This window comes from Ailuropoda melanoleuca, chromosome 5 (assembly GCF_002007445.2).
Source record: "Ailuropoda melanoleuca isolate Jingjing chromosome 5, ASM200744v2, whole genome shotgun sequence".
Taxonomy (NCBI): domain Eukaryota; kingdom Metazoa; phylum Chordata; class Mammalia; order Carnivora; family Ursidae; genus Ailuropoda; species Ailuropoda melanoleuca.
Genome location: NC_048222.1, coordinates 63,382,281 through 63,401,859, shown reverse-complemented (window position 1 = coordinate 63,401,859; position 19,579 = coordinate 63,382,281). Strand labels below are relative to the sequence as shown.

At 44.7% G+C, this 19,579-nt stretch overlaps 1 protein-coding gene across 1 annotated transcript in view; it reads left to right on the top strand.

Annotated features, from left to right (window-relative positions):
• The first annotated feature begins 12,205 nt into the window (after window positions 1-12,205).
• RTF1 (RTF1 homolog, Paf1/RNA polymerase II complex component) overlaps window positions 12,206-19,579 on the top strand; it is a 52,115-nt gene continuing 44,741 nt past the window's right edge. Inside the window, exon 1 of the mRNA XM_019802082.2 lies at window positions 12,206-12,417. Coding sequence (XP_019657641.2) covers window positions 12,211-12,417 — 207 coding nt within the window. The 5' untranslated portion in view covers window positions 12,206-12,210. The remainder of the gene's footprint in view (window positions 12,418-19,579) is intronic.

Here is a 19,579-nt window from a genome sequence, read left to right as displayed (position 1 = left end):
CTCCCCTGGCTTGTGATCTCTCTCTCTCTCTCTCTCTGCCAAATAAAATCTTTAAAACGTTTTAATGAGTTTAATTTTAAATACCCACATGTGACTAGTGGCTACCATATTGGACAGAGAAGTCCTAGATAATGGAGACAGAACTATGAATTACTCTGGAATCAGCATGTGAAAGCCAGAGATTAATAAACATGATATGGGAAGTAGGATTAAGTATAAATTTTACCATAGATTAAACCTTCCAAGGATCATAATATTTAAAAGGCTAACAGTGGTTATACATTAATATTGCTCATAGTCTCTGTGAGAACAGCTTAAGCAGCTTGCATAGAATCTTGATTTTAAAGGAGTAAGGAGCAAATAGGAAAATTAAAAGAAATGCAAATTTAGATGGAAAATCAAATCTTTTATTACAAGAGATATGATGATAATATCTCTCTCATTACATTCATGGAGCATGTACACGGTACCAGGTGCTTTTCTAAGTGTTGTACATGTGTTAACATGTTTAATATTCAAAACAAGCCCATGAAGCAGTTACCATTATCATTGTACAGATGTAGAAACTAAGGCCTAGAAAAGCTCCAGAAATAGAACTGACTGAAACTGGAAGGGGAGAAGTAACAAGTCATAAAATTATAAAATTATATTATTCAAATAGAGATTAGTGATCAGGTTTCACCAAAGTCTGTATGCTTTTTTTATTGTGATAAAATCTACATAACATAAATTTGACCATTTAAACCATTTTTTAAGTATGTAGTTTGATGGCACTAAGTCCATTCATATTGTTGGGTAATCATCACCACCATCCATCTCTAGAACTTTCTCATCTTCCTAAATTGAAACTCAGTACCCATTAAACATTTACTCTCCATTCCTCACGCTCCCTCATCCTCGGCAATCACCATTCTGTCCATATTGATTTGACTGCTCTAGGTACTTCATGCAAGTAGAATCATACAATATTTATTCTTTTGTGTCTGACTTATTTCACTTGGTATAATATATTCAAGTGAGGGGCACCTGGGTGGCTCAGTTGGTTAAGCGTCTGCCTTCGGCTCAGGTCATAATCCCGGGGTCCTTGATCAAGTCCCGTATCCAGCTCCTTGCTCAGTAGGGAGCCTGCTTCTTCCTCTCCCTCTGCCTGCTGCTCCCCCTGCTTGTGCTTTCTCTGTCAAATAAATAAATTAAATCTTTAAAAAAAATAGTAACATTAAGTGAGATAATGTATGTAAAGTGTTTAGCATAATCTTTGGGATTTTTTTTAATCCCAAACTAGATATTTAAAAAAAAGCTAGATATTATTGTCGAACTCTGCGACAGTGCTTACAAGTAGATAGTCTAGTAGAGGGCACGGCACCAAACAAGTAACAGCAGCACAATGCGAGGGGACTTACAGTAGAGGCAGGTACCACGTACAGGGGTGGCCCAGAGAAGGGTGTCATGAACATTTACGGGCCAGACACTGAACTTAACATTTAGGGGTCATTTTCCCTTTTAATCCTCACAATGATCCTGAGAAGTAGGTACTAATATCATACCTATTTCACAGGTGAGTAAACTGAGTCTTAGAGATGTCAAGTCACTTGCTAGCCACAGGCCTGTCACAGCTGGTGAAGTGGTGGAGCTGGGATTCGAACCACATCTGCCGGCTCTCTACAGGGTACATGCTCATTATCCACACTCCTCTGTATCGTACCTGCTTATTTGCTCACCTTGGGGAGCAGTTCCTAGAGGAAGGACATGATCTGAGTACTGAAGGATTGGTGTTTAGACGCAGATGAGAGGAGGAAAATCAATCTAGGGAAGGAAGCACACAGGACCAAAGGAATGGAGTTACACAACAGACATAATATCTAGAGAAATGTAAGAGTTCTGCTTGACAGAATGGTGACGATTTCTACTAACCAAATTCACACTGGATCCAGATATTTACGATATCATGTCTCTTATGGCTTACCACAATCTCATAAGGCAGAGGTCTGAGGAGAATGAAGCTCAGAGAGGTTAGGTGAGCTGACTACGGTCACAGAAGCAGGGAGGTGGCAGAACTGGCCTCAATGCAGGTCTGCTTACTCTGTGCACTTCTGATGATTGCAGGGTGTGGGAGGACAGAGGGGGAAGGAAGCGGTCGAGCAGTTTCTCAAAGAGTTTTTTACTGGGACCCACAGTAAGAAATGAAATGTGTTATGACCAAGTCCTATAATTATTAATATATTGTTATATATTAATATAAGGCAGAATTTTCTAGTGTTCATCAACATCCAGGCACATTGGAGGATAACACTGCTCTGCCTCCTTACGATTATGTAATCATACGACTAGTTCTAGCCGATGGATCAGGAGCAGAAGTGACATTTATCAATTTCAGGCCCGAGCCTTTCATTTCAGATTCAAGACCATCCAGCGTTCTCATCCCCTGCTGCAGTTTTTGTGACAGCGTACATTGAGATGGATGCCCACCACTGAAACACCGTGCGTCACTAATCCAACAAGAAGAGCACGGTGGCCCTAGAGCATCTCTGACATCCACAGTGGACTTCGCCCGAGTGAAAATAAGCTTTGCCATGCTTCTCCGTAAAGTTCAATAACCGCTCTATTAGATCGTGAACAGGGACAGTGTGTTGTTCACCCTTGTTTCCTTGGCTCAGGGCCTGGCACACAGCAGGTGCTCCGTTGAATGTGTGACACCTGAATGTGTAAGTCAGGGAATCCTGTGTTGCTAAATAAGCCACAAAGTCTGGCTTTTGATAAAGTAAGAATTTAAATTACAGAATTCATTTGTATTTGTGATTCTGAGTGTGTTACAATCATTTTTGATGTAGGTCTCAAGTAATGAATAATCATACTTTAAAAAGTCAGCAAATAATTAACTTATAAAAATAATTTTAAAGATACAAAGTTATTGGGGCACCTGGGTGGCTTAGCTGGTTAAGCCTCCGACTCTTGGTTTCGGCTGGCTCAGGTCATGATCTCAGGGTCATGAGATGGAGCCTTGCATCGGGCTCTGCACTAAGTGAGGAGTCTGCTTAAGATTCTCTCTCTCCGTCGGCTTCTGCTCCTCCCCCTGCTTGTGCACGCTCTCTCTCTCTCTCTCTTTCTCTCAAAATAAATAACACCTTTAAAAAAAAAAAAGATATAAGATTATCCTTATGGAAGCATCCCGTTCACTCCCTGGCATTCTGACACACTTTCTTGAGGGGTGTGTGTGTGTGTGTGTGTGTGTTTTGAGTAAGGAGGTATGTACATATCAAAGATAGACAGCATCTGTTATGTGTGCTGAGGTAGGAACAAAAGGTTATGAATCACGCAGCTATATCGAGAGAGGCCAAAGATAGGGCTGACTTCATAACGTCTGAAAATCAGTTCTCACTTAGCAGAGGGAACACTTAAATGCAAGGAAGCTCAGGTCTCACTGGACATGCACAACTTAATCACACGTGCAGGCTGATGGTGGTAGACATTACCTTGTAGTCTCACATAGCATTTTCTCAGACCCCCGAGAACCCCTAGGCCTGGCTGTCAAGCCAGTCTAACACTGCTGGGAGAGGTTACATTATAAGATAATACACGTTGCACGATCCTAATTTTGGATGTGTTTGCCTACGTGTTGCAAAAGGTCTGGAACAACATATACCAAATTGGTCCTAGGAGTTATCCTTGGGGAATGAGATTGAGAGAGAAGGGGTATGAGGGTGAGAGCTTCTTTTTTGGAAGGAAATACACTTCTGTATTTGGATTTGTTATTTACAATGGGCATGTGTTAATTTTGTACTTCAAAACATAAATTTAAAAGGGACTGCAAGTGACTGAAACATGCCTCACATTCTTTCCCCAACTCTCCAAATTATACTTTACTCAAGAGAACAGAACCTAGAAACATGTGTGGCACTTGCTGGCATCCAAAACACACTTGTTGAATGAATAAAGAAAGAGTCTAGAGGAGACACTGAAAGAAACCTTGGCCTTAAGCTCTGCCCTCAGCGCATCAGGAATTGACCTTCTTCCTTTCCCTTTGATTTCCTCTTTTCCTCTTTTTTCCCTCCTCCTCTTTCTCCTTTTCTCCATATTCTTCCTCTTCAAACAAACAAACAAAACCCCACACAGCAACAACCAGAGCACAGAGCAGCAACGGAGTTTTACCATGCCATCCTCTAGTGGTAATACAGAAACACACAAGTACGTGAGAGTAGTGGGTAGGAAAATATGATTTCATACACACAATGGGACGTTAGGGGATTTGAGCTTGAAAAGTAGAGTCATCCAGTCCAAGGCAGAGGAGTAAGAGGAGGGGGAGAAGAAGGAAGGAGCTGGGCAAGAAAAGCATAGTATTATGACTGGAGGAACGCTGAGCTCAGAGTCTCCCCAGGCTGCCACTCTCACCTCTCCTCAAAGTCAGCTTGCTCAGTTCATCAGTGAAAAGTGACCAGATGCTGGGGAGCCAGTTCCTACTAACCAAAGACAGAATGGTTTATAAGATTGACTAACAACCTACCATGAGAAGTATGTTTGCCAAGAATACTTGTGTCAGCCAAGCAATACAACCTCTTCCCACGAGGGAAAGCCTTCTGGGACTAGGGGGCTGCTTGGAGAACAGGGCCTTCAATGCAGATGGATTTGGAGGCTGTGAAGCAACATTTTTTCCAAACTGTGGAAGTCTGGAATGTCACTTATGGGCTTCCAGGAGACTGTGACCAGGGTGATGGACAGGATGTGGTAGCTCTCAGAGGCCCTCTCTGCTGCAGCTCTGGAAATGCATTAGAAAACTCTCCCTTGGGGGGCGCCTGGGTGGCACAGCGGTTAAGCGTCTGCCTTCGGCTCAGGGCGTGATCCCGGCGTTATGGGATCGAGCCACATCAGGCTCTTCCACTATGAGCCTGCTTCTTCCTCTCCCACTCCCCCTGCTTGTGTTCCCTCTCTCACTGGCTGTCTCTATCTCTGTTGAATAAATAAATAAAATCTTTAAAAAAAAAAAAAGAAAAAGAAAAAGAAAACTCTCCCTTGGGGCACATGGGTGGCTCAGTCAGTTAAGTGTCTGACCCTTGATTTCGGCTCAGGTCATGATCTCAGGGTCATGAGACCTAGCCCCCATCGGGCCTGTGTCGGGCTCCACACTCATCTAGGAGTCTGCTTCTCTCCTTCACCCTCTCCCTCTGTCCCTTCCCCTGCTCACGGGCGCACGTGTGTGCACATGCATGCTCTTTCTCCCTCTCTCTCCTTTTCTCTCTCACAAACCAATCAAGCAAGCAAGCAATCTTTAAAAAAAGAAAACTCTCCCTTGCCTAGCCCCCCTCCTGGCTACTGTGTTTACACCTTCCTACCCCACCTTGACCACATTTATGATCTTGCTCCTCCACCTGCTTTACACTAAAGTTATCTCCAGTGTGCTGGTTCCTGATTGCTCTAAGGAAGCAGGCTGTAGTTCCGGTCTGCCAGACCAGGGAGATGCACAGAATTGCTGACAGCAGTTAAGAGCACCACCCTCGATCAGACATGTTTCATTACTTACTGTGTGGCCTTGGGAACCTCTCTATGCCTCAGTGTGCAGAAGGACACAGAGATGTGACATCCAGTAAGGAGGACTTGCTGGCCCAGCTGATGGCCTTTAGCTTTCAGATACTTCAGTGTCCAGCTAAGCTACAGAAAGACACTATGCTCAAGGTCACAGCCTTCCCACGTGGTCTACATCTAATGAATGATTGAGGCAGGGCGATAAAGGCCTGGCCATTTCAGCCCAATGTGGGACAACTGACCGTCTATTTTGGCTTTGGATTACCCATGTGATTAGTTGACGCTGTTGTCAGATACACACTGCAGCTCAACTTCTCCCACTTTCCCCTTCTTCTGTGGTTGTCAATTTCCAGGGACACTCCCTAGAAATATCCTGCACACTAAACTCCTTCTCAGAGTCTGCTTCTTGGAGAACCCAACCTATAATGATTGGTGCTAGGAGTGATCCAAGAAAGCAGGCAATAAAAGGAGGTTTAGAAGCAGGGTCACTTAACACACAGCTGGAAATGAAGATCTGGTGGTCCAACTGTTAAATATTTTATCATTGGTGAATAGGGATATTATGCCGGAAGGAGAGAACATACTAGCTGGTGGGATGTATCAGATAAAATATGGGGGCCATAATAACTGTAAGAATAGTGAAATTGGGTCACTGTGACTGAAAGCCAAGTGTGAGAGCCAGAGGGCCCCCTTAATGGCATATGAAGAGGGCTTCATCCCCTGGAGTGGCAGGGCAGGGAAAGCTGAGGCCCAGGATAATCATCAGAATAGTCTAAGATCCGATGATGTTAAACTCCCAAGCAAAGCAAGGTGGCCAAAGACCCTGGTTGGGAAATAATGGGAACATGACATGTAGGACGGAGATATCTGATTGGTACCCCTAAAGATCTTGAATTCCCAGATTCTCCTAAACCCTCTGAACTTGCAGAAATTGCCCATCATCCAGTGCTTCCGTCTCATCTGAAGACAATGCAGAAGACGAGACCCTGTAAGACTGCATGTACCCTTCTCAAAGATTGCTGTTACCTCCCTCCTAGATACTACGCTGATAACCAGGGTTAAAGCACTACATAACGCAGTGAGGGACTTATGGGGCCTCATAAGGGGGACTCATTAAGGGACTATCCCCCAAAGGAGCTGCAAGAACTAGCCACACATAAAATGGCAGGAGATGGGAGAGTAACAAGGGACTGGATTCTGCAGATGCTTCATCAAGAGGACCAGATCATAGCCTGGGTGGCACAGTCGTTAAGCGTCTGCCTTCGGCTCAGGGCGTGATCCTGGTGTTATGGGATCGAGCCCCACATCAGGCTCCTCTACTGGGAGCCTGCTTCTTCCTCTCCCACTCCCCCTGCTTGTGTTCCCTCTCTCGCTGGCTGTCTCTGTCAAATAAATAGACAAAATCTTTCAAAAAAAAAAAAAAAGAGGACCAGATCATAAAATTGGGTTAGGGAGAATTTTTATTGATTTGGAAGCATTCTCCTGAGATACAGCATTTATCATTCTGCCAAGAATGCAGGAAATGGTGCAAATTTGCTAACAGAATGGCTCTTAGAAGCATGAAAAACTACAACCCACACAAAGGGGAAAAAAGTCGGAACTGCCAAGACAGATAGTGTAAGAACAGATTTAAAATCTCAGGGAAGGGGCGCCTGGGTGGCACAGTGGTTAAGCGTCTGCCTTCGGCTCAGGGTATGATCCCGGCGTTATGGGATCAAGCCCCACGTCAGGCTCTTCCACTAGGAGCCTGCTTCTTCCTCTCCCACTCCCCCTGCTTGTGTTCCCTCTCTCACTGGCTGTTTCTGTCAAATAAATAAATAAAATCTTTAAAAAAAATAAAAAATAAAATCTCAGGGAAGCACGATGAAGTAGATGTACTGTGGGAAAGCTGGAAATCCCACCGAATGATTATGTTCCATGGGAAGATCAAGAGGACACTTGACTTACTAAGGCCATAGGGAATGAGATGGTAAAGAGGTGTACCAGCATCACTGAAATTTCCCTACATGCTTAAAATGCAGGCCAGAACTGACAGTAGGAGAGACTGGTATAAAACTAGGCTCACAACAGTAATGGGGTGATTGAACTTGAAACAAGAGGCCAGGTGGCAGCACTTAACTACCAGAAGCCAGGTAGATACAATTATTCTAATAGCAGAAAGGGCAGTGACAGCCAGGGAGGCCTGAATCTGAGAGACTTATGGAGTGGTTAACAGAATATAGCCTCTCCAAGGGCTAACAGGGCTAATCCTCAATTTTCAATCAGAAGAAAGCAAGGTTGGAAGATCAAGGGGCTGAGGGCAGTTGCCCCAATAAAAAGTGATATCCTTCTCCCACCTTTGGATCTGAGCCAGTTTTCAGACCCTGAACTCATTAATTAAGAAAAGCTCGAGGGGCGCCTGGGTGGCACAGCGGTTAAGCGTCTGCCTTCGGCTCAGGGCGTGATCCCTGCGTTATGGGATCGAGCCCCACATCCGGCTCTTCCTCTATGAGCCTGCTTCTTCCTCTCCCACTCCCCCCTGCTTGTGTTCCCTCTCTCGCTGGCTGTCTCTATCTCTGTCGAATAAAGAAATTTTAAAAAAATCTTTAAAAAAAAAAAAAAGAAAAGCTCGGGTGTTGTGTGCAACTGATGAATCACTGAATTCTATCTCTGAAACTAATAATACAGTACATGTTAATTAAATTGAATTTAAAAAAACAAATAAACAAACAAACAGATAAATAAGTGGTTCAGTAACCAAAAGAAGGACCCTGCAACACAGCGGCAAACATAGGGGTGCCTGGGTGACTCAGCCGGTTAAGTGTCCAGCTTTTTTTTTTATGATTTATTCATTTATTTATTTGAGAGACAGAGAGCATGAGTGAAAGGCAGAGAGAAAAGCAGACTCCCTGCTGAGTAGGGAGCCCGATGCGGGTCTCGATCCCAGAACCCTGAGACCATGACCTGAGACCAAGGCAGGCGCCCAACCAACTGAACCACCCAGGTATCCTAAGTGTCCAGCACTTGATCTCAGCTCAGGTCTTGATCTCAGGGTCATGAATTCATGCCCTGCATTGGGCTCCACGCTGGGCGCTGAGCCTACTTAAAAAAAAAAAATCCCTCTAATCTTAAAAACAAAACAAAACAAAACAAAAACACCGTGGCAAACATACACAGTAATGGTTTTCCCAGTCCTTCTCTCAACGTTCAGATACATACATGTATTTCCACTTTCTTTCTTTCTTTTTTTTTTAAGATTTATTTTTAAGTAATCTCTCCACTCACCGTAGGGCTGGAACCCACTACCCTGGGATCAAGAGTCAGATGCTCCACCAACTGAGCCAGCCAGGTGCCCCAGTAGGAATATTTTTATAGTAAGAAAAAAACATTTTATTTCCCCAAAATTGCTAAAAAATCATTATGAGGGATGCCTGGGTGGCTCGTCGGTTAAGCGCCTGCCTTCAGCTCAGGTCATGATCCCAGGGCCATAGGATCAAGTCCTGCATCGGGTTCCTTGCTCAGCAGGGAGCCTGCTTCTCCCTTTGCCTGCCACTCCCCCTGCTTGTACTCTGCGCGCTCTCTCTGACAAATAAATAACTAAAATCTTTTTTAAAATCATTATGATAAAAAATTCATACTCAGTGTAAAAAGCTCAAACAGCATCAAAGTGTACAAATTAAAAAATAAAAATCTCCCATCTCCAACCCTCTTCCTACAGCCCCTCCCTAAACAATTATAGCTGGCATTTATTGAGTGCTTACTCTTTACCAGGAAGTACTCTAAGCACTTTTTAAACATATGTTAACTAATCTAAACCTTATTACAACCCAAAGAGGCAGATATAATCATTATCTTCATTTTACTAAGGGAAAACTTGCACAGGTCAGGTTCTCTGGGAAACCAACTCAAGAGGAAATTTAGAGTATGTTTATTCATTCAATGTAGACACTTTCCAGGTGCCTGGGTGGCTCAGCCGGTTAAGTGTCTGCCTTTGGCTCAAGTCATGATCCCAGGATCCTGGGATCAAGTCCCGCATCGGGCTCCCTGCTCAGCAGGCAGTTTGCTTCTCCCTCTGCCCCTCCCACCACCCTTCTTGTGTGCACTCGTGTGTGCGTGCGCTCTCTCTCTCCAATAAATAAAATTTTAAAGAAAAAGACACTGTTTACTCTCAATATAGACTAACTCCAGTACATGAATCATTAGAAACCTCTCCTTAAAGAAAGAGCAAAATCAATAGATTTCACTCAAGTAAGAACATAACTTTTTTTGTTTGTTTGTTTTATTTATTTAAGTAACCTCTACACCCAACATGGGGCTGGAACTCATAACCCCAAGATCAAGAGTTGCAAGCTCTCCCAACTGAGCCAGCCAGGTGCCCTAGAACCTATCTTTCTTAATTGCAGTCAAGCATCACTGACAATATTATGGTCTCTTAACACAGAGCTTGAACTCACAATCCTGAGAACAAGAGTCAAATGCTTAACCAACTGAGCCCCTGAGGTGCCCCTATTATGGTCTTCTTTATACTTTTTTAAGAGAAAGAGCACATGTGCAAGAGCAGGCAAGGGTGGGGGGATGGTGGGCAGAGGGAGAGAGAGAATCTTAAGGGCTCCACGTTCAGCACGGAGTCCAACACAGGGCTCTCATAACCCTGATATCATGACCTGAGTCGACATTTAACCAACTGAGCCACCCAGGCGCCCCTGATCTTCTTCTATTAACACATTCAGAGAGGGTCCTCACAGAAAGGCACCAAACTTCAGGGTGGCTAGACACAGGGAGATTAGCCAGGTCATTTTGAGTCATTCTGGCCATAGGCTCAGTTCCAAGGATATGTTGGAGGAGAGAAGTGTGGGGGTTATATCTTAGGAAAAATCTTCTGGAGTAAAAAGGTAATTGGGCCTTGTTAGTTTTCTCTATATCCTGAATGCATTTTCAAGCTAACTGGCAGCAAATTGGACATCTAGGTATGTGTTTAGTTCCAGGGATTCCTCTAAGTCTGATATTTTTTTTTACTACTATTTTAAGGCATGCACATTTGTGATATTGTAACTTACTGGAGAAAATAAAATTTAGACAATAAAGGGGAAAAGAAAAAGGGAGTCAACAAAAACTCATCAGCTTACCTGTGCCCAGTAATGCCCAGAGGAGACTGGGGTCTAACTCCCAAGTTCACTACCAGAACAAAGAATTAATGACCAAAAAGTTTTGAGAACATTTTCAAATTATTGCTAATGTTCCCTACCCTATATTCGAAATCCCACAAATCACTTCTGAAATCGCCCTTTTTTTAAGTAATTTCTATGCCCAACATGGGGCTCAAACTCATGACCCCCAAATCAAGAGTCATATGTTCTATGGACTGAGCTAGCCCGGTGCCCCTGAGGTTGTTGCCCTTTTTCTTTCTTTCTTTCTTTCTTTCTTTCTTTCTTTCTTTCTTTCTTTCTTTCTTTCTTTTCTTTTTTTTTTTTTAAGATTTTGTTTATTTATTTGACAGAGAGAGAGGCAGCAAGAGAGGGAACACAAGCAAGGGGAGAGGGAGAGGGAGAAGCAGGCTTCCTGCTGAGCAGGGAGCTCAATGTGGGGCTCGATCCCAGGACCCTGGGATCATGACCCGAGCCAAAGGCAGAGGCTTAACGACTGAGCCACCCAGGTGCCCCATAAGGTTGCCCTTTTAATTAACTGATATCAACAGGCAAAAAACTGAACTTATTTTCTTCATACATCAGTCTCCCAAACCTCCTTTCCACTGTGTTTCTTATCCTGATGAACGGACCACTCACCACCAGCTTTCTAAGCCTGGATCTAAGCATCATTTGTGCTTGGGACCTCGCCTTACGCCCTCTCCCAACTAATATTCATGTCCTGGGAATTCTACCTTCCAAATTATCCAGAATCCATCCACTTCTCTCCATTTGCACTGCCTCTTCTTTGGTTTGGGAGACCATCATCTCTTGCCAAAATAACACCAACAGCCTAAGTGGTCTCCTCGCCCTCAGGCTCCCACCCTTCCAATTCATTCGCCACACTGCGCCCAGAGTAATTAAAATACAAATCTAGTAACGTCGTTGTTCAGTTTAAAATCTTTCAATACTGATGTTCAAACTTCCGAATATAGCTTATTAGGCACTGAAGGATGTGGCCGCTGAGTCCTTCCACACACACCAACAGTCTCTGTTCCATAATGAACTTTCAGTTCCCTGAACCCAATTTTTTCAATTATCTTTGCCCACGCGGTCTCTGCTTGGAACACCCTTCCTTCTACTCTTCTTTTGGGTAACTCGGATGCATCCTCCAGGTTCCATCCAGCTCAGGGGTCACTTGCACAGCCCAGGTAGGCAGGTTTTATCCCGGACGCGTGCCCTCTGCGTGGTCCAGCCGACTTGTGTCTTTCAGGCGGGCAAGCCCCGGAAGGCGCCCTCGACACTCCATCAGCGTGGGCCAGTTGAAAGGCTTGTCAGAGCGGACCCAGATGCTTGCAGCGCCAGTTCACTACAGGTACGTAGCATACCAAGCTTCGGCCCCGCAGAGAAGACACACCCAAAGCTTCTAGGGGCCCGCGCACGGTACGGGACCGCTGTCCACCGTCCGGAACCCAACCCTGTACCGGGTCCCGCCTCCCACGCTGCGTCGGGGGTGGGGCAGGGCGGGGCACCGGGCGCCGGCGAACGGCGTGCGACGAGCGGGGGGCGGGGCCAGGGGCGGAGCGGAGCGCGCATGCGCGGTCGCCTTTGTGTGGGTCGAGCGGCAGCGGCGGCGGCGGCGGCGGCGGCAGTGGCGGTCCCACTGGCAGGCGGGCAAGAGGGGAGTCCGGGCGGCGTCCGGCGTGCGAGCCGGGGGACCACCATGGTAAAGAAGCGGAAAGGCCGTGTCGTGATCGACTCGGACACGGAGGACAGCGGCAGCGATGAGAACCTGGATCAGGTGAGGGCAGGCCGCGGAGGCGCGGGCCGGCGGAGCGGGAGGGCTGAGTCCGGGCCACGGGAGCCTGGAGCCGGCTGGGCCCGGGGCCTCCGGCCCGAGCTCCCAGCCCACCCCGTGCCCTGACCTCCGCTGCCACCTTTTTCTTGTCCTCCCCGCAGCGCCCGGGGCCCTCGGAGTCCGGCGGGGCCTGGATACGGAGCACCGAGGACTTGGCGCCTTGGGCGGGGAGGCGGGGCAGGGACCAGGCTGGTGGGCCTCGGGCTCGGGGGACCAGCGGGGTCCGTGATCTGCCTGGGTCAGATCCGAGCGGCGGGCTGCAGGCCCGGCGATCCGGGCCCAGAGAGATAGGAAGTATCGCCCGCCAACCCGGGAGGCTGGGAGATTTTGGAGGAGGTGCAAGGGTGAGTGTGGGGGTGGTGGGGGCGGGGGGCGAGATGGTGCGGGCCCTGGGAGATGAAGTTTTTCAGACTAGAGGTGTGGACCTAGAAGAGAACACCCTTAAACGTTCCGGGGAACCTTTGCCGTGCTTGATGAGGAAGACTTAGCTGCGGGCACAAATCTGTTTGGCAACTAGGGTCGTTTGTGGTTGAGAAGGGTCCTCGTTGAGATGTCAGACCAAAGAAAACTCTTGGGAGAAAGAAGGAGGGCAGAAGTGAAGAAATATATAGGACGACTTGGAAGGACTATGAGGCCTCTTGGCTCTTTTCATGCAGCATCCCAGAATTCTTTCTTACTGAAGATTGTGCAGGAACCATTGAAAGTAACTTTTGGTCTCACTCTCTTGGGTTTGAACTTGTTTTTATGCTCTAGAAAATATTGTAGGGATGAAGCTGTCCTTTGCAACAGTGCTCTAGTGATACAAGAAGATTCAAAGAGTTTCCCTCCCATGTTTTGTGAACAAATGATACAAAGAATATGCCAGAGGTAGTAGCTTTATAAGTTGAGAGAGTACTGAATTCAGAATCTGAAATTTTGAGTTTTAGGCCGGCTGTGCTGTTATGTATCTTTTGTCTGTAACTGTAAAATTTAGATACAACATTAGCTTTGAGTATCTAATTGGGCTATTATAAGGATCAAGTATTTGTAAGAATTCATATTGGTACAAGCACTTGCAAACTAAGGCTTTTGTATAAACGACTTCTTGGGGGCCCTTGGTATTAGGCCACAGGTCTCAGGACTAAAGTATTAGGGCGTGAAAGGGCTGGACTTTAAGGAGGTGGGACTGGAAATGTGTTGAAGAAAGAGGACCATTTTGAAAATGGTGGTATAGAGGTGGGAAAGTAGTGGGGCTTCATCAAAGGGAGAAGACCTTGTTTGGGGATAGGAATTGAAAGGTAAGTTGAAATGTTTTCACTGAAAAGCTCCTGAAACTTACAAAAATAAAAAAATATATTCTTGGCTGGAAAATTTTAGACTGGCACTTAGGAGGATTAGAACTTTTTTTTTTTTCTTACTGTATCTAGAAATGTGGGTATTTCTAATAAAAACATCAGCTACCATTTACATAGTGTTTGGGGTGAACTAGTCACCTCAATTAAATGCTTTATTTACATTGTCAAGTTTTCAAATTGTTGTGAATTTAGTATCATTTTCTCCATTTTACATATGAGAGAGATGGAGATTGAAGAAGTAACTTACCTAGATTCACACAACTTTTTAGTGGTGGAGTTGGAATTTGAACTCCAAATCTGCATGATGGTAAGGCACACAGTCTTCACTATATCAACGCAATCTGTTAGTCTTTTAATTTTTCATAGTGCAAAATGAGAATGATGTTTCATGGTCATTTTCCACATTGCTTGAATTCATGTTTGTAAAGTACATTGAACAGTTTGGAGGAAATTGTTACATCAAATAAAAAGATTATTCGGGAGCTTCCTTGGTAAAGCACTCTAAGACACCTGTTTTGATGATGAATGAACTAAGCTGCAAATTACTCTGTCTATAGTGATTTTCCACAGAATTCTAACAAATGAAATGATTTCAGACCTTCCTTTTGTGGTAGAGAGATTTTACCTGATCTACAAAGAGCTCTTCCGAAGTGGACACTGGAAGGGATTGCAACTTTATTTATTTTTTTTTTTTAAGATTTTTTATATTTGTGAGAGAGAGAGAGCACAAGCAGGGGGAGGGGCAGAGGCAGGGGGAGAAGCAGGCTCCCCCACCCAGTGAGGAGCCCGATGTGGGACTCAATCCCAGGACCCCCGGGATCACAACCCAAGCCAAAGGCAGAAACCCAGCCAACCCAGGCATCCCAGGATTGCAACTTTAAACCCAGCTCTATCTATTTATAAAAAGAAATTAGCATAAAATTTGTAAGTGATACCTAATACAGTTTAACAGCAATTTCAACTTTTTCCTCTTCAACCATTCTCGTTGGCATTCTTTTATCAAGTGGGAACCAGATCAAAATTCCCTTTCTCTGCACATCCTAACAGAGGCACCTGTGCCTTCCATCTCTCTTTGTTCAGTGCTCCACCAGGCTCTTAGGGGAATCAAAAACAAAGATCTCTGCCCTCTAGAAGTTTTCACCAGACACCTTTAGCAGAAATTCAAAGTCAGGCTGGTTTGGGGGGGGTCTTTGGAATCCTCAGAACAAAATTAATGCATCTGGGCCTTTCTAACCAAGATGCCTTGGGCTGCTCCATCTAGTTCTGGGTTTTCATTGGGGATATAACATCGTATTTGCTGTCTAGTGTAAGGTCCTTGTGGAAAAGACAAAACCATAACAAACCTCTGAGTGTCTGGTGAAGACTAAAGGGGTTAGAAAGGAGGTCCTTTGTTCCCAGGTTTTCCAGATGGGCATAGAAGTCATTATGTTAGAAATATTGTTTCCAGCTTTGTCCTTGCTGAAGGTGAAGGAGGTGAGCCCACTATGCTGATTCTTCCTGGTGGTGGGAGGTCAGGACCACCTGTGTCAGAAGCTGCTTGGGTTGCTTATTTAAAATGTACTTTGCAGGGGCTCCCATCCCAGACCTACTGAATCAGACCCTCAGGGGATAGAGCCCTGGACTCTGCAGTTTTACCAGGTACAGCCTAGGTACTCATGTATGTTAATGATTGAGACCACTGTCTGTGTGCGAGTTAATATTTTTGGTAAGACACTCTAGTTTGGGAGAGAAACAGCCTCCTGTCCTGGCTGTAGTTTGTGCACAGTTGAAGAAACTTGACGGAGATGTTTGAGGTAGTGAAGCTGTTGGCTGTTTGAATTGTTGGGATGCTTTTTATTGAGGCCTATTTCCTTTTTTCCTTTCTTCATGATGGGAAGGAGAGGTGTGTAGGAACTGCATTGGAGTACTTTAAAATTGTTCTTACTTTGACGGGTTTTAAAAATTCAGACCTTTGAGAATTTAAAGTATTTCTTTTAACATGTGACCGATAGTGACCTTATTTTTTATGTTGGGCACACCCTTTCTTCAACATTTTTTTTAAGGATTTATTTATTTATTTTAGAGAGAGAGAGAGTGAGTGAGCACGCATGAGCGGGACAGAGGGAGAGAGAATCTCAAGCAGACTCTGCACTCAGCTCGGAGCTGGATGTGGGGCTCTCGATCTCAGGATCCTGAGATCACGACCTGAGCCAAAACCAAGAGTCAGATGCTTAACTGACTGTGCCCCCTGGGCGCCCCATCTTGAACATTTTAAAATGGCAAATCCTGAAGATACTTGCTTTTGGCACCTTTTGGAAAAGAGTTTTTGGCAAACCTAGGCTGTTGTTTGTTTTTACCCCATCATGTACTTCCATGGAAATAATGTATGTCACTCATTATGGAATAACATTTATGTGGTGGGTCTTATCAAATGAAAAGCATCCAGGATAATAAAGGAATAAGAGTTCTCTATTCAGATCAATGCACCTCAGTATTTATAAAACCTTTACTCTGCCTTTCTCAAGAAGAAAATTGAACTACTTCCATACTGGAATGCTTTATTTCATAATTTCCTCTCATTTAAAATGGTGATGTTGTCATGTCCTCTTTTTCTCTGCTTATGATACTTGAAGTAGCAATAATTAAATTTGTGTTTGAAAGAACAGGCCCCTAAGTATTTTCTAGGAGTTATTTTTAGATATTATATGTTAAAAATACCATTGTTATAAAGTATCATTCCATAAACCTTCCCCATAAAAGTTGGGAAATTTATTTTATTTATTTATTTTTTTAAAGATTTTATTTATTCATTCGACAGAGATAGAGACAGCCAGCGAGAGAGGGAACACAAGCAGGGGGAGTGGGAGAGGAAGAGGCAGGCTCATAGCAGAGGAGCCTGATGTGGGGCTCGATCCCATAACGCTGGGATCACGCCCTGAGCTAAAGGCAGACACTTAATCGCTGTGCCACCCAGGCGCCCCTGGAAATTTATTTTTTTAAAGATTTTATTTATTTGAGAGAGAGAGAGAGAGAGAGAGAGAGCAAGCACAAGCTGGGGGAAGGGCAGAGGAAGAGAGAGGAGCAGACTTCCAGCTGAGCAGGGAGCCTGATGCCGGGCTGCATCCCAGGACTGATCCCAGCTCATGACCTGGGCTGAAGGCAGACGCTTAACGGATTGAGCCACCCAGGCACCTGAAGTTGGGAAATTTAAAAGTTGTGCCTCTTTTGTATTCTTTTTCTATTAGAGCAGAATTTCATAGAAGTCTAGGATGAAAAACTTGTGAGAAGTGTCAGTGTTAACTTGTGAAGTTTTTAATTTGTGTCATAATGTAGCATCCAGCTTGATGTAACTCATTTGCTAATTTCACTCACCTTTTCTGTGCAGGGAAGATTGAGTCCCGTGGGAGCTTTAGCAGGGAGGCCGTTAGGAAAAATTCAGAACTCATCTTTCAATACCAGATCTTTTGCTGTACTTATTGCTCCCTTCCTAGACTGTAAGTTTCCCAAGGGCAGAGATTGTTTATCTTTCAGCAAATGTGTTAAACAGTGTTAGGCACTGAGGCTATTGGGTGAACAAAATGGAAGCAGTTTCCACTTTAAAGGAGATTAGAGGAGACAGAGAGGAGGGGGTGACTATGGGGCAGGCATTGCTCAGAGAGTCATTTCCTCACAGTTTCACTAGCAGCTCTGAGGGAAGAGCAAGGATACTGTGAGAGTGTGACAAGTGACCCTAGACTACGCTCGAGGGAGTAACACTTAAAGACTTGGAATATGTGTTAAGGAAAAGATGAGGAGACTGAAGAGTACAGAGACATATTGAGTGTTCATGGTTGAGGGACCAGCACGCTCAAAAGCGTTGAGGAGGAAGGACCTAGCACCCTAATGAAACTGAAAGAAATACACAGTGACTGGAATATAACCAGTTGGAGAGAGAAGGTACAAAGGAAGCTGCAGTAGTCCCGGTATGGACCCTTTGAAGATGGAAAAGTCAGTCTAGTGAATCACAACCAGCATTAGAAATGAAAATGAAATTGAATCAAATAGAAAACATCAGGGATGCCTGGCTGGCTCAGTTGGTAGAGCATGTGACTCTTGATCTCGGGGTTGTGAGTTTGAGCCCCATGTTTGGGTGTAGCGATTACTTTAAAAAAATCTTAAAAAGGAAAGAAAAAACGTCATGTGTCAGACTTAGTAAAAAGGAGTATTGTTTTCTGTAACCTGTATTTTGCGTTATACATGGACGTGTGTACTGGCTCATGAGGTAGAATTGATCGTGCTGTGGGCTGGGGTTAAAAGAAGTTTTAAAGTTTTTGGTAGGGCCATGTTGGCAATGTTAAGGACTTTGGACTTAATTCTGAGGGTAATGAGAAACCACTGAAGGATTTTAGCTTGAAGAGGTGTTCAGATTTGTCCTTTAAAAAGTTTGGTTAGGGGCTCCTGGGTGGCACAGTCTGTTAAGCGTCTGCCTTCAGTTCAGGTCATGATCCCGCGGTCCTGAGATCAAGCCCTGAGTCGGGCTTCCTGTGCAGCCAGGAGCCTACTTCTGCCTCTCCCTCTGCTGTTCTCCCTGCTTGTGCTGTCTCTTGAGTGCGCACTCTCTCTCTCAAATAAATTTTTAAAAAAAGTTTGGGCTGTTAGTGGAGAGTAATCTGGAGAAGGAACACCAGTTAGGTGGCAGAGAGAGGAGTCCAGGTGAGAGATGGTGGAAAGCACAAATCCCACTAGAACGGAAGCTCCAGGAAGGCAAGGCTATTTGTTCACTACAGTGTCCCTGCACCTAGGACAGTGCCTGGTATGTAGCAGGTATCCTGTCAATGTTTGCTGAGTGAATGCCTGACTTGGAGTGGTATGGTACTCACAGAGACAACAGAAGTAGATTTGATTGGTCAGAATATTCAGGATAAAATGAGAGGACTTGATTGATTGGATATTGGGGGTGAGGAAGAGGAAGGCCTGGCATGAGATGGGGAACCCCAGGGGAAGATCAGGTTTAAAGGTGAAGAGTTTAAAGTTGTCTGTGAGAGATCTGAGTGGAGACGTCAAGTAGGTAGTTGGAAATAATGCCTGTCTGGGGTGCCTGGTGGCTCATTTGGTTGAGCGTCTGACTCTTGGCTTCTGCACAGGTCATGGTCTCAGGATCCTGAGATCCAGCCCTGCGTTGGGCTCTGCATTCAGCATGGAGTCTGCTTGTCCCTCTCCCTCTGCTCCTCCCCCTGCTCACTCGCGCTGCCGCGCACACACTCTCTCTGGAATAAATAAAATCTCTAAAAAAAAAGAAAAAAAAAAAAGAATGCCTAACATGGAGTAAGCTTGTTTGAAGCAATCTTTGTTGAATGTGCAAATGGTACTTGGCATATTCATGGTGGCAAGTTCTCTGACTTTTCTGGTTACAGCAGGATTACTCAGAGATAAGAGACAGTGTCAGTTTGGGAGTTTTTTTTTTTTTTTAATTTTATTTATTTATTTGAGGGAGACAGAAAGAGCATGAGGGGAGAAGGGTCAGAGGGAGAAGCAGACTCCCTGCTGAGCAGGGAGTCCGATGCAGGACTCAGTCCTGTGACTCCAGGATCATGACCTGAGCCCAAGGCAGTCACTTAACCAACTGAGCCACCCAGGCACCCCAATTTGGGAGTTCTTACTCCAACTCCTCTACTGTAATGCTGATACCCCTTTTTTAAGGGGTAGAAGAAATGTGCATTAGTTAGGAAGTATATTAGAAAAGGGAACCAAGTAAAAACAAGTAACAATAATAGAATTTTTTAAAATTTTATTTACCTTTTGTTTTGAATAGG